Source organism: Arachis ipaensis, chromosome B7 (genome assembly GCF_059453495.1).
Source record: "Arachis ipaensis isolate K30076 ecotype BB chromosome B7, ASM5945349v1, whole genome shotgun sequence".
Lineage (NCBI taxonomy): Eukaryota > Viridiplantae > Streptophyta > Magnoliopsida > Fabales > Fabaceae > Arachis > Arachis ipaensis.
Window position 1 is genome coordinate 25,987,766 of NC_142442.1, and position 2,607 is coordinate 25,990,372.

The following is a 2,607-nucleotide window of genomic DNA, read 5'->3' on the forward strand; positions in this document are numbered from 1 at the left end:
TGTTGAAATTGTTGTTGGTTGTTACATATGAATGAATTGTAGTTGGATCCGTCATATGTACAAGATTATTTTAGGAGGTATATGATATAGTTGTGTGTTTGTATTACTGATTGATAATGCCAAGTTTCACTTAGTGGGATATGTGAACTATGACAGACGAATGGGTTTGCGGAACGAAACTACGAGGTTTCATCTAATTTCAACCGAGTCCATGCACCGCAGGTGTGTGTGTTGATCAATTTTGAAGTTTATAATTTTTTATTGACCGGTTTATGTTGATGTAGCCCATTGATTGGTGTCACCCATGGTTTATGTTGTGTGTTTTAGGTTGGGGAGGATGGGATGAGCGGCAAAACCGTTCCAATGGAGGAAACAGAAGCAGTGGATTTGTTAGAAGCAGATGCAGACATAGAAGTAGAATAATCAGGGATGATTGTTGATGGGATTGGGTCGTTTCACGCAATTGAATTTTCAGCCCTGACAGCGAAGTACATCCTGATGACAGAGTTCATAAATTTGCAGGCAGCTTATGACTACTACAATGAATAGGGTCGCATTAAGGAATTCTCAGTGAGGAGGTCGAAGGTGGGTCACAGAACAAAGCAGGGGTCGAAAGGTGAAATCATTTGACAGATATTCGTGTGCTCGAGGGAAGGAGAGCGGGAGGGAAAACACATGCAGCGGGGAGACAAGAAGATGGATCATCGACCTATCACACGGTGCGGGTGTGAAGCATGGATAAAAGTGCATGTTGATGATACTAGTGGGTGATGGTATGTTGAACAATTATGTGATAACCATAATCGTGCCATGCTGGATGCGAGGTTTAGGGGGTCTGATGTGGTCACACAAATCAGTCAAGGAAGATGATTTGCACCAAATCAATTCGATGAGGAAAGTTGGCTTGCGAGTGCCGACGATATTTTGTGATTTTGCCCATCAATCTGGGGGATTCGAGACTATTGAGTTTGAGATAAAGGATATCTATAACACAATAGAGAAGAAAAAGTGGGCGGGCGCAATAGATGCTGAGGCCGCGTTAAAGTTCTTGTCAGGTATAAGGAGTACTGATTGTGGAATGTTCTGGAAGTATTTGTTGGATGATGACAAGAGGATTCAAAATCTCTTCTGGTGCGATGGTACAAGTCGTTATGGCTACAGTGTGTTCAGGGATATCTTAAGATTTCATGCAACGTACGGTCAAAACAAATACAAATGGCCGTTGGTAATATTCTCAGGTGTGGACCATTATATGAGGAGGTTGGAGTTTGGTTGCGTGATTTTGAGCAACGAGAGTGAAGAAAGTTATGTGTGGTTGTTGCGGTCATTTCTTGAGGCAATGAAAGAAAAATAGCCGAAATCCGTCATGACGGACGGGGATCTTGCAATAAAGAGTGTGGTTAGTGCAGTTTTTCCCGGTGCACATCACAGGTTGTGTAGCTGGCATTTGTTAAGGAATGCCACTGCTAAGGTTGGACGGCCTGGGTTTCTTCGGAAATTCCGTTCATGCTTGATGGGCAATCTAGAAGTTGACGAATTTGAGAGAATATAGACGGATAGCATGGCAGAGTTTGGGTTAGAGAGCCATTTGTGGATAGCTGACATGTATGCAAGGAAGCATTCATGGTCTAATGTACACATTTAGGGAAAATTCTTCACAGAACTGAACACAACATCGAGGTGCAAGGCGTTGAATATGCATATAGGAAAATTTATACATAATGGATACAATCTGAGAGAGTTTGTGGAGAACTTCCAACACTATCTTGAGTTCATGAGTAGAAGAGAATTGGTAGCAGATTATAAGTTTGTATACGACGATCCTGTAGTAAAAATAAAACTCAAAGCCATTGAGCAACTCACAGTGACGGTTTATACAAAAGAGGTTTTTGAACCGTTTCGGGAGGTGCTAATGCTAGCCAGCAATGTCAGAGTTGTATCTACCAAGAGGATGAGCACTTGTGTTTTGTTCGAGGTTGCGATGTACTGCAACCATAGATTATGGGCCATGGCATGGGTTGAGGAAAATAAAGAATTCAGCTATTCTTGTCAGCGCATGGACTTGTTCGGGCTGCCTTGTGTACACATGGTTAGGGTGCTGGTGTATTTGAATATGACTACTATCCCCAGAAATTTCATCCTTAATCGGTGGAAAAAGAGGGCAAAGCAGCTAAGTGCGACCAACGATAAAATATGTGTTGGGAAAATTCCAGACGCAACATACATGAGCATGCACACGGCAATGTTGGAGGATTGTAGGGAATTGATGAACTTGTCCTGCCAGTTCTTTGACAACTACTTTGATGTGAAAACAAGATTAGCCAAGGAGCGACTATCCCCGTGGGAGAAACATCGCCAAATGTTAGGCGTTACTGAAGAAGTCAACAGGATTTCTGTTCGAGACCCGTTGTAAGAAAGGTCAAAGGATGTAGATGAAGAGTTGTCATGGCTAAGGGTAATTTCTATGTGTTTAGAGGTGTCAACTGTGTGAAAAGGCTGGATACAATGCTCGAAAGTGTTATGAATTACAATTTGGGGATAATATCAATAGTTGTGAGGCAGCACGACTTACAAAACCATGGTAGCAGGAGAGGAAGGTGACGACTA

The 2,607-nt window shown here is 42.3% G+C and overlaps 1 protein-coding gene across 1 annotated transcript; it reads left to right on the plus strand.

The window, feature by feature from the left end:
- The first annotated feature begins 889 nt into the window (after nt 1–889).
- LOC148550626 (protein FAR-RED IMPAIRED RESPONSE 1-like) lies at nt 890–1,354 on the plus strand. Its single transcript, XM_088494562.1, has one exon. It carries the CDS (start codon nt 890–892, stop codon nt 1,352–1,354), a length of 465 nt encoding a protein of 154 aa, XP_088350688.1.
- The last annotated feature ends 1,253 nt before the right edge of the window (nt 1,355–2,607 follow it).